We start from the raw sequence: 16,430 nt of genomic DNA on the forward strand, positions 1-16,430 counted from the left end.
ATGAAGAGGGCGTCAAAATGGGACCAAAAGGCACATCACCAATATTTTTGGAATGGCTTACCGCTTCAAGGTGAAAATTCTGTCACCACTACTACTATGATACTAGTACTATGATACGAGCACTACTGCTAATTCGATGCAGGTGAAAATTTGAGATGAAATTGAGGGGAACTAAATCAATAGACTCTTTGTGCATGCAGATTGCTAAAAGGGCGTATCTCAAAAATGGATTTGGGTATTAAGTTGGAACTTTCAGAGAATGCTTTAACAGAAGATCAATTGACCAAAAGGCAATATGTGCGCGCTACTTCTAACACTACTACCACTGCTACTTTTACTACTACCGCTTCTACTACTCCAACTAATTCTTCTATAGCAGCTACTTATACGGCTAAGAGCATTATGATAAAAATTTTAAGAAGTATATGAATATGCAGGTTATCGAAATGCTATTTCAGCAATTTCATAGCAGCGGCTAATTGTATTAAGTTGAAACTTCCAGGACTTGATGAGAGGGATGTTCAACTGATCTAAAGGCATTATGTTAATACTACTGTTGCTACTGGTACTAGTGCTGATACTATCAATACTACTACTAGGGCTACAAATACTATTCGTTACTACTGTGACTACTATTAAAAATACGCCTAGGGGTGTGAAGGTGAAATTTTCAGGAAACTTTGAGGAGGGAAGGTGAAGTGAATCAGAAAACACCTTCTGGATACAGGTTATCAAAAGGGCACATCCACAATATCTTAGGAACAGTTTAATGTGTAAAGTTGAAACTTACAGGGCCTGTTGTGGGGGATTTTGAACTAACAAGAAGAAAATATTTTCGCCCTAATGCTATTGCTTCCACTCACGATACTGCTATTTCTACTACTACTATTATTACTAGTGCTATTACAACTATTGCTGCTACGTTTGGACATAAAAGGTCAAGCATATTTCCCATTCCCGTTGACAAATGCAAATATTGCGCGAATTTTAAAGCTTACAGCCCTTAACCCAAGGGTTGTGGGTTGTAAGGGGGGGATTTCATCCCCAGAAATATAGTTATTGGACCTATCAACTATGATGAACAAGATTCCTCTCTCAAAATTTCCATCGGATATTTTTGGGGGGAAAGGTGCGTGGATGGACAGACTGGCTGCTCTACTTTTGACTCTTATAAAGGGCACTAGAACTTTCAAATTTTCAATCAAATGAGCTCCTTCCAAAGTTCCTACGACAACCCCTTCCATGCGAAGTGCCTTGGTGAAAAAACAACAAAAACACTGTGCTCCTATCGCTCTTTAAGTAGGCAGCGCTATTGTACTGCCCATTATATAAATTCACCTAAGAGTGATCATCCACAAAAAAAAACAGAAGTCCACTAATTTGACATGTCAAAACTACAGAGTCCACAGAAAAAAGCTGAGTCCAAGGTTCAGCTTAGTAACTAATTCGAGGTCCTTAGTGATTACACTGACATCAAGGACGGAGGATCTGTACTAGAAGTCCTGACATAGGAGAGAGCTCAACAGATGCTTGGCCACATTAAAAGGGAGCAAAGGCTCTTGATACGGGACTCTGGATCTGGATCTCTCAGAGCCCTCGGAGTAAGGGTTGTAAGCAATGCCCTGGGGGCACACAAGGTTTTTATAGATAGTGATGTTGCAGAAACTTCAAAAAGGGCTCATTCGATTACAAATTAGAAGGGATTGTCCCTTTTCAATTGTCGAAAGTGATTGGAAGGCAACTAACCCCCATCTTACGCCCACCATTTCCCCAAACACATCCAATCAAAATTTTGAGACAACTATTTTGTTCAAAGTAGTTAAAAGGTCCGGAAATTATATCTTTGAAGATGACAAACCCCTCACGGCCCTTAAGGCAAGATTTGTAAGTTATGCCCTGGGGCATATAAGGTTTTTTCTATAGAAAGCATTGTCGTAGAAAATTCAAATGAAATTACTCGATTGGAAATTGAAACTGCTAGTCCCCTTTTTAATATTCGAAAGTAATAGAAGACACCTATCACCCCTTCCACACCCAACATTTATTCAAATACATCCAATCAAAATTTTGAGATAGCCATTTTGTTAGAGTAGTTGAAAGGTCCGTAAATTATATCTTTGAGGATGACACTCCCCCCACAGCCCTCAGGGTAAGGGTTGTAAAATATGCCCTGGGGGCCTATACGGTTTTTATTGAAAGCTTTGTCGTAGAAACTTGAAAAAGGGCTCAATCGATTGGAAATTCAAAGTACTAGGGCCATTTTAAATGGGTGAAAGCAATTTAAGAGCAACTAACCCCCCTCTCATACCAACTTTTTCTCCAAGCACATCCAGTCAATATATTTAAGATAACCATTTTGTGCAGCATTTTTAAAACTTTTAGAAATGATGTCTTTGAGGATGATAACCCCCTCAGAGCCCTCGGGGCAAAAGTTGTAAGCAATACCCTGGCGCACATAAGGTTTTTATAGATAGTGATGTTGCAGAAACTTCAAAAAGGGCTCATTCGAGTGGAAATTAGAAGGGCTTGTCCCTTTTTAATAGTCAAAAGTGATTGGAGGACAACTAACACCCCGCTCAAGCCCACCATTTCCCAAAACACATCTAATAAAAATTCGGAGACAGCAATTTTTTTCAACACAATTAAAAGGTCCTGGAATTATGTCTTTGAAGATGACAACCACCCCACAGCCCTCAGGGAAAGGTGTGTAAGTTTTGTCCTGGGGCATATAAGGTTTTTATAGAAATCGTTGTCGTAGAAACTTCAAAAAGGGCTCATTGGATTGAAAATTGAAAGGACTAGTGCCCTTTTTAATAGTCGGAAATGATTGGAGGGCAACTAACCCCCTCCTTACGCCCACCATTTCCCCAAACACATCCAATCAAAATTCTAAGATAGCAATTTTCTTCAACGTAGTTGAAAGTTCTGGAAAATAGGTCTCTGAGGATGACACCCCCCCCCCAGCCCTCACGGCAAGGGTGGTAAGTTATGCCCTGGGGGCATATAAGGTTCTTATTGAAAGAGTTGGCGTAGAAACTAAAGGGCTCATTCGATTGGAAATTAAAAGACCTAGTGCCTTTTCAATAGTTGAGAGTGATTGGAGAGCAACTAACGCCCCTCTCACGCCCACCATTTCCCCAAACACATCAAATCAAATTTTGAGATAACCGTTTTGTTTAACGCAGTTGAAAGTTCTGGAAATTAGGTCTTTGAGGATGACAACCCCCTGCCCAGCCCTCACGGCAAGGTTTGTAAGTTATGCCCTGGGGGCATATAAGGTTTTTATTGAAAGCGTTATCGTATAAACTAAAGGGCTCATTCAATTGGAATTTGAATGGGCTAGTGCCTTTTTTAGCAGTTGAAAGGAATTAGAGAGCAACTAACGCCCCTCTCACGCCCAACATTTTCGCAGACACATCCAATCAAAATTTTGAGATAGCCGTTTTGTTTAACGTAGTTCTGAAAGTTCTGGAAGTTATGTCTTTGAGGTTGACAACCACTCACAGCCCTCAGGGCAAGGGTTGTAAGTTATGTCCTGGGGCATATAAGGTTTTTATAGAAAGCGTTGCCGTAGAAACTTCAAAAAGGGCTCACTCGATTGGAAATTCAAAGCGCTAGTGTCCTTTTTAATAGTTGGAAATGATTGGAGGGCAACTAACCCCCCTCTCACGCCCACCATTTCCCCAAACATATCCAACGAAAATTTTGAGATACCCATTTTGTTTAACGTAGTTGAAAGTTCTGGAAATTAGGTGTTTGAGGATGACAACCCCCTCCCAGCCCTCAGGGAAAGGGTTGTAATTTTTGCCCTAGGGACATATAAGGTGTTTATAGAAAGCGTTGTCGTAGAAACTCAAAAAGGGCTCATTCGATTGAAAATTCAAAGGACTAGTGCCCTTTTTAAAAGTCGAAAGCTATTGGAAGGCTTGACATTTTTATACTAAAGATCGATGTGGGTACAATGTACCATTATTATTTTTTATTTTTATTTTTTTTAGACCAGGGCACTTCGTATCGAAGGAATTGTCGTAGGAACTTCGAAAAGGGCTCATTCGATTGAAAATAGAAAGGGCTAATGCCCTTTTTAATAGTCGAAAGTGATTAAACAAACACAACTTATAAACAATAGGGAAATTTTTTCCAAGACAGTGCAATTTAAATCGGTGAATATTTCGGCCCTATGTCCAAGGGCCGTCTTCAGCACAACATTAAAGAAAAAATATATATATAAACAACTTACATTAATATACGAAATTTAAAACTAAAACTGCTTTTAAAAACTTTTAAAACTAAAAAATGAATGAGGATGGCAACTAGTCTCCTTCCCACGCTCACCCTCCCATTTGCCCATTATGTTTAAATACTAAATGTTGCCTTAAGAATAAATCCAAATGCACTGTGTTAATGCTAATTCCCAGATTTCAGCAGCATCCGAAGAACGACTAAGGGTATTATGTTCAAACTTTCGAGGCTACTTCTGCTCTTAAAATTTAACCAAATCAAAATAGCGTAAGTGTATGCAAGCTATCAAAGAAAGTAAACAGATTTTTTTACGAATGGTATCAAGTTTTCCATTTCAGGTCAACTAGAGAAGGTATGAAACTCAATTAAACACTACTATTTGTGTCCAGATTTTTAAAAGGGTGTATGTTGTTAGAAATTGCTGAAAATTTTTCACCGGCATGCATACAGCAGGCCAAACTATAAAGTCTTTAAGAAACGAAAAGATTTAAAGTATTATTTTCTTTTTCCCTGAAAAGACTATGTCAATATAAAACGAAAAGAAATTAATTAAAAAACCTTTTTCCACAAAATAAGCTTTTCAATGAAAACTAAAGAAATACGTTAAACCAAAAGTGAGCAAAATTAAAATCAAATAATCTACCAAGCGTGAAACTACCACAAATCAGCATCGATAAATAAGTGAAATCCAAAACGAACGAAAATTACACTAAATAACCGAATCAGACACAAACGTGAAGTAATTAATATTAGTAGGGCTCAAAACTCCTATGCCTTTCCAAGGACAGAACATAATTTGCACTGTACTGAAAAAAATACAAATGAAAGTGCATGGTCAGTTTAATATAAATATATTTAGTAATCAAAGTTTTAATATTATTTAATTGACTAAAGTTATAAAAGTAAAAATACTTATATTTTTTCAGTAAAGTGCAAATTATATTCTGGCCTTGGGAAAGCATAGGGGTTTTGAGCCCTACTGGTGTTAATTTCTGCTCGTTTTGAGTTTGACTGCGGCGTAGCAAGGCTGTAATGACCCTGCGCATGAGCCAAATGGGTCACCTTTTCTTCTTGCAGCAGAGCTTTGCCTACTATTTATACACATAATTACTTTGAAGATACCAGTAGTATTAATTGATTAACGAAATGTGTGTTGCTAAAGGATCTTAGAAAGCTATGATTCATAGCAATTACCCTAGCTAGAAGTTCAAATTCAATTTATAAGACAGTCCTTGTACTAATTTTGGCTCTTTCTTTTTCATCTTATTTCAATTTGGGAAAATAATGACTATTTTCTTCTTTTCGAAGACTTTCTCAGAAGGAATAAGCGTAAGAAATTCCAAACGTTAACAATTTCCTCCCCCCCCAATTTTAAAGGTCAGTTCAAAAAAATTAATAAGAATCCTCATACCCACAATAGCCTCTTTTCCTCCAATGATTCTTGTATCAGTCACATTAGACAAGCCACACCATTTAGAGTTCACGGAAGGTGACGTAGCTTTGATCTTCAGTATTCCTCCAACTGACTCAGTGATTTTATCCTTGTTTGACCCCTCGTTATCAATTTGTTTTAATGTGCTTGAGGCTAGAGGTTTTGCCGGTATTTTTTGTTGAGGTCTTGAAGCTTGAATCGTCACTTGTGGCACTTGCTGAGGCCTTGCGCCAGGTATTGGACAACAGTACTGAAAGATATGACAATTTTATTGATCTTTTAAAATGAATGTAAGTAGATGCATGAAAGTCCCCTCATAAATCCAAGAGACTTTCCTTCTACACAAACACTTTTAATAAAAACTGTAACAATAAGATGCAGTGTATATTTGAATGAGATTTTGTTATGGCATGCCTTTGAAAAAAATTAAAAACCTTTGATCGCTTTTATCAAGACCATTTTCCATTATACTTTCCCCCTTTCCCTCTCTCTTTCTGCCTCTCTCTTTCTCTTTCTCTCTCTCTTCCCCTTGCCCTCTCTTTCATTTCTTCTCCCACTCTTGCTTTTATTTCTGAATTCAATAGCTATTAGAAATTCTGATATTGTACATTTTTAATTTCCTCGTTTTCAACTTTGTTCATCTCATTTCCATGAAAAGAGTATTCAAAGATGTTTAATTAATCTTACACGTACTTGTTTTTAATATTTTGAAAAACCTGCCTTGTCTTAAGAATTATTGACCAGAACTTAGAGAAAAATTCAATGCTTTGCATATTTTCTTCGGGTGTTCTAGCTGCCATTTAGAGTTTTAGTTGATATTTTCAATCACTTGATTTGTGGCTAACAATGTTTTTTTTGTTCTTGTTTTTTAGTTACTGCTGTTTTTTATGGAAATGCTTAAAATAGCATAAAAAGGTGGATTTTTTTCAACTTCCAGTTGCCTATAAAGCTAAGACGGAAGAATATAAATAACATCAAATCACCAATAGTATGTTTCAGCCAAGGTTACTTCTTTGCATATTGTTTTAGTCCGCTGAAGCCTTCCTTGTAAATGTGAACAAGGTTTGCAATACATTCCTTATACACCGTCAACGCCAATTATTTGAAATGAGATGTGGTAGTTTTTTTAATTTCCCATTACTTCGGGAATGCTCCGTCTAAGCCACTTACAGTAGAGGGAAAATACAAAAGGTATTTGGCTTTAAGTTGGGACCATTTGGTGGGTATTTGAAAATATCCCACTATACAAGAATTTTGAGGACAGGCATACACATGGATAAGAAAAATTCCAAAAATTTGCATGCCTATTCTTCTGTTTTGAATAGATCTCCATGGGCGTTGTAATGTTTCACAGCTGGGAAAGTCTGACTTTTCAACTGTAGTTTCTCCAAACATTTGAAACATAGCAGACTTTGCATCAACCACACTCATTGTTCTTATGGTCGATTTCTACTGTAAAACTGTTACAGTGGCAGATCCAGGGGGCGAGGGGCGCCCTCCTAACGCAGTCTAAAGTAGTGTAATTTACTAAACTAACGCAAGTTTGCGTCAATTCAACTTGCTCCTAACGCAAGTTTATCGGTTCAACCTATTTCCCCCCTCCTAAAAAAATCCTGGATCCTCCAGGAAATCCTGGAAACCACCTATAACACTTACTGTTATAGGTGGTTTCTACTTATTTGGTTATGTGGATTACTTTTATAAAGACTTTTCTCAATTTTTTTCCATCATTCGAAGCCCGTATAAAAATATTTTTCTTGCAACTTTACCCCTCCCTCTTATCTTCAAATCATGATGATGACCACAAGGCTGGTTTTTGATGATATGCACTTCCATAAATAAAAATAGGTTCCTGTTACCTAGAAAAGTTTCGCTTTTAAAGACACTTCATAAAAGCTTGCCCAATTGTAATTAAAATTTAGTAAATAAAGTCAAATTAGTCTTTTTTTCAACAGTATAATTTTGAAGATTTGTTGTCGTCATGGTATCTCCTCTATGTGCTAGACTGTGAAGCCTTTGGATCATAAGATTGATGAGCATACTGGCACTATTAAAGCCTGCCAGAAAAAAAGGCTGGAATATAAAGATAATTCTGCCACCCTTGCTTTCAAGAGTTTTAAAATATCCTTCTCTTGGGGTTTAATTTGACTGATTTAGAACGATAGCAGTTACCCCTGAGGCTCGGAAACAAAAGTTCACAGGCCATTGAAATAAGGAAAATTCAAAGAGACTCATTAGAGATAATGGTAAACTAAAGGCAAGGGGAACTTGGGATCCCGCACCGAATGAACTGAGAAAATGTATATTCCGTTCTAATTCTCCAGAAACAACAATTCGTCTCTAAGAAACAAAATGGTCTGCTGCGGTTTCAGCCTCTTCAAATATAAGCAAGTATTTCTTTTAATGTCTATTTCTTTCCCATTGTTTTGTGTTTTTTGACGGAAGACAGAAAAAATATTTTGTGTTAGCTTTGTTTCTTAGTAAATTGTTATATCCATATTATACTTCTCATTAAACTGTTAAAGCTTCTACTCTTTTCTAAGCTAAAATAAAATATTAAAAATAAGTGATTTTTTCACTGGCAAACCCTGTTTGTTGGAATCCAGTGCTAGGGATTTTTGTTACGGAAATAGGAATTTGGGATACAACGGTGGAATTTCAGCAAAAGCGATTGACAAACGTTCTTTTTTTGTCGGACTTGGATAGACCCGCGAAATTTGAAACAAAATAACCAACGGTGAAGGACTGATTGTTTGATTTTTGGAACTGGGTGGCATCCATCTAGACGCCAAGTGGAGTGCTAAAGTTCACTAGCGCTCTTCATGTCATTCGGTTTATTTCTGGACTTCTCTGCTGAAATGTCGTTGTGGAAAGACTTTCAGCGTTCGGAAAACAGTAAAAAAATGAAAAAAAGGAATGGGCTCAAAAACGTAACTTTGGCTGCGACGATTTCTGTCAAGTATGGGATGAAGCACAAAGGCCCCCTACGTTGGCCGAAAGTTTAAAGAAAAAATGAAGTCTGTGAAATCCGATGCGACTGCGTCCGAATGCGTCGCTTTTTTAGTCATTGGGAAAGGCGACGGGGATTTTTAGTCAAATGGGGATGGCGACGACAACAGTGACTCGGGTATTAATCTTAGTATTTGGTCTTTCCTCTTAAATCTTATTATTTGGTAATTCTCATTAAATTCTTATGAATAAAAATTAAAGGGTGCCTACATTCGTCATTTTATGGAAAACTGGGAGGCAGGTAGCAGTCTACAATACTTACAATAGAATAATTCAAAAGATCAAAATGCAGGTATTGTCCTTAAATCAAGCTTTAAGTGATTCATTTTTGCTACTATACTTTGCTTCAAATTAACAACTCAATATAAAAAAAAGTCAAACAAAATTATCCGTGGAACAGCGACCGGTTGGAAACCATTCATGCCAATCCTTCGTACCATTTAAAATAAAAACAAGCGTGTTGCAAGAGTAGCAATAGAGAAGGAAAAAATAATAGCAAAGAAATACAAATTAGTAAAATATATTCAAATGGTCCAGAATCTCAGATCTGGTCCCGGAATCTTAAAATCAAAACCAAACTTAAGTAGTAGATAAATACAAAGCATTTTTTTAAACGTCAAAAGAAGATTTTTTGGTACACGTAAAAGGTCTTGAGTTGCAAAATAAGTCGTCTTAAAGAAATGCTATTAAAAGTCAGCCTAATAAGTCTGAACTTGTAGCTTGGACAGCAATCAGAAAATGGGGAAACTTTTAGGGTTTTCCACTAGCCTTTTAGGGATTGCAAAAAACTGAAGTGAAAAATGGTAATATATCGTAAATATCAATTTTGTTAACATTCCTATTCAAATAGTAAGCACGATAACATACTTACGTCTGGATTGTGTCCTAATATAATTCTACTTTTTTTGCACTTGAATACTTTATTTCCAAATCAGTGGAATGGAAGCACTGTTGGAATCATCAATTTATTCAAATATTATGCAATAAGTGAAAAGTCCATGAAATTATAGCTTCTAAGCAAGTAGTTCCACTTGACCAAGTCTAATAAGATCAAGTCAATAAACTCGTTATTGTTTTATTCTATAGCATCAATTTTAAAATGTAAATTGCTGCGTCTCAATCCTTAATAGGGAGATAGACATAGAACGTTTTCTGCACAAACCGTTCAGAAATCTTACCATTGACTTATAAAAGAAGGACGAAGGAATTAATAAAAGAAGAATTAAATTTTGCAAGCAATCCGAGACAGAAAAATAAACCAAACCAAATTGTAATTATCTCTTTTGTGCTATTGAACTACCGAAGTTATTTTAGTAACGAAACTATTTTAAGAGTTACAATTATATACCTTAAAGATAGGCACAGAAGTAAAGGCCATTCCCCAGTTCCTGCCTTACCCTTGATTTTGATAATTCTGTTGATAGAATCCCTAGATTTTATCAGATGTTGCTTCCTTTGTAGCTTTGCCTTTGTTTATATTATTGGCTCTATCTCTCCTCTCCTCCCTCAAGAGTCCAAAGCCCAAGTTTAATTACAGTGTACAAGCTTGTCAAAGAGTAGTTGAAATCTTAATTCATATGACTCATTATCAGTTTATCACAGCATCAGATACGGTATACAGTATGTGGTACAGAGAACCCTATAGAATTTCTAAATGGAAATTGCTTGGTATGGGGATTCCATAACCGACCGCAATTTGAATTGACCTGCACTGAGAAAAAAAATATATATCAATTATTTAAAGAAAACGTGCTGTAGGAAAGCGCCAATTTTTGGTATGTTTTGCAAACTTGGCAAAAATGGTATTACTGTGACTCAACCAGAGCCAGAAAGCGATCGAAGTTTCATTTGTTTCGTCTGTTCTGTTCTTATTTAAGTTGTTTGAATGCTGGACAACGATTTTAAGTTGTATGTTTTAAGTTGCATTTGAATGGTTTGATACAATTAAGGCTTCATAAATTTATCCAGAGAAGTGAAAAGTTACATACAAACTATTTGGGAGAAGAGTCATGGACCATTTTCTGTCCCAGGGGGGGGGGGAGAAGTGGCTAAAATCTAAGAAGTACATTATTGGGCATTATCAGGAAAGTGCAAGTGTTTCAGTTGCACATCGCCTTTAATTACAATTGAACTGAAAATTTTACTGTTTGAAGCGAATATGCATCTATAAGCTATTCCATTCTAAAGGTGCTGTAAAAAAAAACTTTCTCCCATTGGTCTTCTGTTATTCTTTCTGGTAATATTTCAGGGGGGAGGGGTCAAAATTTAGCATAAATAGTGGGAGGACTTGTGGTGGCCACGTCATATTGAGGATGCTTCCAACTTTGAAATGGCTTGACATGGGGACTCGATAATTTTGGATTAAGCTTGTAATAAAGATGCTGTAGCTTGACGACTCTCATCTAATTGCAGAAATATTTCAAGCGCTACATTTTAGGTCTAAAATATAGCTAGTAGGTACTTTATTGACAAGTATTTTATTGACTGTTCGCCTTTCAATATATTTGAGCTGAATATTGTATTTTTTGAAGCAAATGAGCATAAATAAGCTCGTGTAGCTTATTTAAATAGCCTGTAATATGCAGGATAATTCCTAATTGGAAACGACACAATATGTGGTAAAAATAATAAAAACTATCCTCGAATGATCCTGAGCAATGATGAAACACGTTTACATGCGCTGTTGTGAATGCATGGGTCCAGAAGCCCCAACTTGGTAAAATCTTTCGTTTAAGTCCATGTAGAATTTAAGAAGCACAAAGGATAAAAAAGATCTGCAGGGCGCCCAATAATCTATTTTATCTAACAGTTCGTGGAAACGAACTGTAAGTAAGGAGTGATCCAGCTCAATAGTAACCGAAACTCTAAAAAACGAAATTTTGATACTAATAGATACATTAAAAGAGTCAGATTTTAATGCAGATTTCAAATATATAAGTTTCATCAAGTTTAGTCCTACCCATCAAAAATTACGTGCCTGAGAAAATTTGCCTGATTTTCGAAAAAAGAAGGAAACACCCCCTAAAAGTTATAGAAGCTTATTGAAAATCACACCATCAGATTCAGCGTATAAAAGAACACTACTGTAGAGGTTTCAAGCTCCTATCTGCAAAAATGTGGAATTCTGTATTTTTCCAGAAGAAAGATAACAGCTGCGTGTTTATTTCTTTGTTTTTTTTCAGGGTTGATCGTATCGATCCAGTGGTCCTAGAATATCGTGGTAGGGCTTATTCGAACGGAAATTAAAAGTTCTAATGCCCTTTTTAAGTGACCAAAAAAAAATAGAGGGCAACTAGGCCCTCTTCCACGCTCATTTTTTCCCAAGGTCACCTGATCAAAATTTTTGAGATAGCCATTTTGTTCAGCATGGTCGAAAATATAATAACTATGTCTTTTAGGATGACTTAATCCCCAAAGTCTCCGGGGAGGGCTGAATGTTATGAACTTTACCTAATGTTTACATATAGTATTTGTTATTGGGAAGTAGCCTATACAGACGTTTTCAGGGAGGAATTTTTTTGGTAGTGGGGGGTGGGGTGGGGTGGTGGGGGGGTTATGTGGGAGGATGTTTCCATGGAGAAACTTTTCATGGGGGAAGGGACATTGCTACGAAGGGGGCACCGGATTTCCCAGCATTATTTAAAAAAACAATCAGCAATTAAATAAAAAAAAACAAGTTTTTTAACTGAAAGTAAGGAGCAACATCAAAACTTAAATAGAACAGAAGTTATTACGTATATGATTGGGTTCGCCCCCTAGTCAATACCTCGTTCTTTAAGCTAAAGATTTTTTAGTACTTTCATAAGAGCTATTTATTCTAATTAACGGCCTTTGTGATTAAGGGTCATTTTTATAGAATTGGAACAAAATTTAGACTTTAGCGTAAAGAGCGAGGTACTGACTAGGGGGCGAAACCCCTAATATACTTACTAAAAATATATGAATATTGAAGTTCGTTACATAAGTTAATCCGTAGGTTATGTATATTTATTACTAATAAAAAGGTTCGTAAATAAAATTAAACAACTTTTGAGAAAGTCATTTACCCAAATAAAAGTAAAATTAATATGCAAATTTTGTTTTAATTATTCATGTTTGGTGAGCCAAAATCAAAACCTGCAATTAATTCAAAAACCTTCAAAAATTAAATAAAAAACCAAGTTTTTTAACTGAAAGTAAGGAGCGACCTTAAAACTTAAAACGAACAGAAATTATTCCGTATATGAAAGGGGCTGTCCCCTCATCAGCGCCTCGCTCGTTACGTTAAAGTTTGACCCTTTCTCACAACTCTATTTTTTTTCAAACAATAAAAAACTTCAGCTTAAAGAGCGAGGTGTTGAGGAGGGGACAGCCCCTTTAATATACGGAATAATTTCTGTTCGGTTTATGTTTTAATGTCGCTCCTTACTTTCAGTTAAAAAACTAGTTTTTTCATTTAATCATTTAAGAAATGTGTTAAATCTCAGTATTCACAATCGATTGGGGTGTCTATCCAATCTTCATGGACTTTGGTACGTCGTGGGTGGGGAGAGAGGGTTTAAAGTGTGGCACAGCAAAACACAGATCACTCTGGCGGAATGTGGTGTATCATTGTATGGTGTAGAACAACGCGCCATGATAGTAATGCAGAAAGGTGGTACTTAAAAGTGTATAGCTGTCGGTCAAAAGCAGGCAGCCCCTAGGAAGAACCACATTTGCAGGTCTACTGAGGTGCTCACCAGGCTTTGGAAATCATCAATATTTTCAATTATACGTTATCACAACAAGATTTGATAACCTCATCACTCTTTTCTTATGTAAATTAAGGCTAAGAAGTATGAAGCCCATCTTAAAAAAAAGCAAAAGATAAATTTAATACAAAACAAATCAAGCCTGGCAAACTCGTTACTAGAAAAATACCCGAGTTTCATTTATAATGGCTTTCGCGTGCTGAAGGAATGTTAGGGATGGCGGGCATCCAAATTTAAATACCAATAATGGAATAACAAAATTTTCAACTGCATTATGAATTCTGATACGCATAATAACAAGTTCTATCAATAGCAACTTTCGCATAGCAAGCAAAATACTATCAGTAGCAAAATAAGATTTCATCTAGCTGAATAATTTTTTAATGAAAGGTGGTTACCGGACTCCCAAGAGACGTGAACCTTGGTTAGTAAAGTACGGGTATTTATTAAGAATCCGGTAAACACGCGAAAAACCACATGTAGAATCTCAAAGATCCAATAGGAAAAACAGGTTTCTGCTGCCTTGTGAGATATTTCTCACTCTGCGAAAAATATTTCAACTTTAATTTTGGGGGGTTAAAGGGGCAAAAAAAGGTACCTAGGTTAGGTTAGATTACGTATTTAATATATGCTACGCTTTACCCTCCCCCCTTAATGTGTAAATATATAGCCCAAATTTGTTTCTAAATTAATCTTTTTTTATCATACTTTGTTTTATTTCATTAGCATTAACGAAACTTCACTTCTCATGCGTTTACCCGATTCTTAATAAGTATCAAAGTACATTAGTATAGGTATGTGTGTTCCATAAAAGGCACTGCAGACCTACAATAATGGTGGCAAAAAATCACATCTTTCAATTCAGCCAACTTAAAGAATTTTTTTTTTTTTTTTTTTTTTTTTAGCGTGTGCGCTGTATACATCGTGATAAAGGTATGTTATAAGGTAAGTACCATTATTTATATTATTATCCACTTTTAAATTCTAGTAAAAATAGTTCTGCTGATATTCCCTAAGTCCCATTTTGCTAATAAAATAATCCTGAATAACGTCAACTACGCCAAACACGGGTTTTAAGTAGGGAGAAAACTGAAATACGAGCTGTAACAATGATTACTAAAAACGTGTCGAATATTACGGTAGATATTGAAAATAAGCATAATACCTAACGTTACAAGCAGTGTTGAGTGAGTTGGTTAAACTCACAATTACATTTGGTTCAATTTATAATTAATTCTTTCTTCTATTGGACGATTGATGAGCTAGTGCTTTCGTTTCAATATTAAAAAATAAATAAACACCGGGGATTCGTGGTGGTTCTTATAACAATCTTGCAGAAATACGTGAGTAGCATTCACTGAACCTAGCTGGACAAGAACTAGTGAATCCAAAAGAAAAGCACTTAGAAAATTTATATTTGTCAGCACCCCCCCCTCTCAAACTTTCTCTACAAGTGTTACATCAGGCCTATTGCAAAATCTAGATTCATGCTTTTTGCAGTGGCTTCTTGAAGCTTCTTTGGCATCACTGCAGATGTTCAAACAAGGTCTTATTGGGGAGTGTAGCATCAATCACATACCACTAAAACCTCTAAATAAGAGGCTTGATATGGCTTCAAAAGCCGTTATCCATAAAGTCTTCCATCATAGGGAGTTAATAGGTGAGTAGCACTGCCAATTAGGCTACCAAGGCAACAGGTTTGGGTGGATACTCCCACCCAAGGAAAGATCCACAAAACTTCGTTTCTAACAGCTGGTATGCAGCTACACATCACCGTACAGAAATCAATGCTGCCTCAAATGAAACTAATCACCCAAACGAAGCATAAAAATAATTGTCTATTCAGCAATATCGTCAATTTTGCATAAACTGTTTATATCTTTAGAAAAAAGTCTACCCCAATGTAGCAATATGGTAAGATGAAAAAGCTCTTTAAACTGCTTTTTCATACTTCTAAATTCAATGGCAATTTTCACTCAGCAGCTTTACGATCATCTCACGGTTGTTTCGTGTTAAAAATAGCACAAAATACCACTTTGCTGTGGTACAATTTTTGTTTGTTATTTGGCACTAGAATTTCCTATTTCTGTTCAAATAAGCTCTCTCTCGAAATTCAATGACCACCGTTTCGACACGATTACCTGTGGTAAAAAAAAAGTAACAACACAGTAACAAATAGCCACACATGAGTAGGGATGACAGTGCCAGCGCGACGGGGCCCCACTGTTGCCTTCTATAATCGAGTCTAACGGTACAAGACCCAGCTCTTTCTAGACCTGTATATTGTTTGATGGTTACATGGTTTGATGTTATTTCATAGTTCTGTTCTGTTTGTTGGTCAACTTTTTTGATGTTTCTAAGCCCAATTGATACTGTACGAGATTTACAACATTGCCAATCAGAGTGTTTGAGGGTTATATTGTTTGTTGGTTATATTGTTCGATGATTATACGATTTGGTGCTGCTCCTTAGTTCTTTTCTTTATGTCGATCGTTATATGGTTTGTTGGTAATGTTGTTTGTTGGTTATATGGTACGATGGTGCTGCTTAGCCATGTTTTCCTAGTTGCTCAGACTGTTTGATGTGTATAAGCCTATTGGATACGGACAGAATTTTAAATCATTGTCAGATAAGAGCGTCTAACGGGAAGAAGATCACATGTCTCTTTCTAGGCCAATCATAGGAGTCGGAAACACGAACGAGACAAGATCATTGACACCTATTTCAAGGTCAATGGATTTACGTAAGGTTTCTCTTACATCGCAATTCGGCCTTGAGATTTTATTTATAATGAACATGCTAACAAAGGAACACATCGTTTCACGACATTATGGAACAAACATCGAATAGTGTAGATTTAGAAGTTTTAGCAACACAAAATATATAATGTGAGTTCTGTTTGGTAGATTTTCTTTGTTTTTTCCAAATAAAATCATTTTTTGAAGTCCTCCACCCCCTCCAATATATTCAAATTCAGGGTATACCCCCCCCCCCCCCAAAAAAAATATAAAATATTT

General features: G+C 36.3%; 1 protein-coding gene across 1 annotated transcript in view; it reads right to left on the minus strand.

Annotated features, from left to right (window-relative positions):
- Window positions 1-16,430, minus strand: part of LOC148943608 (venom protease-like) — a 123,868-nt gene that overhangs the window by 38,499 nt on the left and 68,939 nt on the right. The window contains exon 3 of the mRNA XM_089101025.1: window positions 5,654-5,924. Within this exon, the coding sequence (XP_088957151.1) occupies window positions 5,654-5,924 (271 nt within the window). The remainder of the gene's footprint in view (window positions 1-5,653; window positions 5,925-16,430) is intronic.

The sequence above is a fragment of the Artemia sp. Qi Xiang Cuo genome, chromosome 15, assembly GCF_049724085.1.
Source record: "Artemia sp. Qi Xiang Cuo chromosome 15, ASM4972408v1, whole genome shotgun sequence".
In the NCBI taxonomy this organism is placed as follows: Eukaryota; Metazoa; Arthropoda; class Branchiopoda; order Anostraca; family Artemiidae; genus Artemia; species Artemia sp. Qi Xiang Cuo.